The sequence below is a fragment of the Geospiza fortis genome, unplaced genomic scaffold (genome assembly GCF_000277835.1).
Source record: "Geospiza fortis unplaced genomic scaffold, GeoFor_1.0 scaffold265, whole genome shotgun sequence".
Taxonomy (NCBI): Eukaryota; Metazoa; Chordata; class Aves; order Passeriformes; family Thraupidae; genus Geospiza; species Geospiza fortis.
In genome coordinates this window covers 2,088,835-2,089,330 of record NW_005054393.1, presented here as the reverse complement: position 1 = coordinate 2,089,330, position 496 = coordinate 2,088,835, and the positions used below count along the sequence as shown (strand labels likewise).

Genomic DNA, 496 nt, shown 5'->3' with positions numbered 1-496 from the left:
TGGAGAATTTAGGGGGTTATTTTAAATGACGTGCCTACCCTGGAGCAAAAGCTTTAAAAGGACAAATTGGAAGAAGTCATTATCTCACCCAGCCTCTTCCAGTGTTTCCTCCCTTCCCCCTCTTTTTAATTTTAACCTTGATCACAGCCTGCTCCAACAGTCGGGCTTCTCCTTTTGTTTGACACTGTAGTAAAGTTGTAGAGCTGTTTGTGAAATGTGTTGCCATGGAAACTAATGTGTGCTGCCATGGAGATCATGTCAAATCCAGCTTCACATCTTCACTACAGACTCAAGAAAAGAGGAAGAGATGGCAAGGAAGAGAAATCCTTCCTTGAAAAACCAAATGTTTTGAAATATTAGCAAACCTAACAAGAGAAGTGACAAAAATCAAGGTCACTTTTAAACCATCAACATTAACTAATAATTCACACGATGCTTTCCGAGATGCCACTTCTTTTAATGATGTTCTGCATGGCTCAAGGTTTCAAAGTGTTGA

General features: G+C 39.7%; 1 protein-coding gene across 1 annotated transcript in view; it reads right to left on the bottom strand.

The window, feature by feature from the left end:
* The window catches only part of HECW1 (HECT, C2 and WW domain containing E3 ubiquitin protein ligase 1), a 236,178-nt gene extending 235,937 nt beyond the window's left edge, over positions 1-241 (bottom strand). Inside the window, exon 1 of the mRNA XM_005425695.2 lies at positions 137-241. Coding sequence (XP_005425752.2) covers positions 137-226 — 90 coding nt within the window. The 5' untranslated portion in view covers positions 227-241. The remainder of the gene's footprint in view (positions 1-136) is intronic.
* Positions 242-496: the final 255 nt, after the last annotated feature.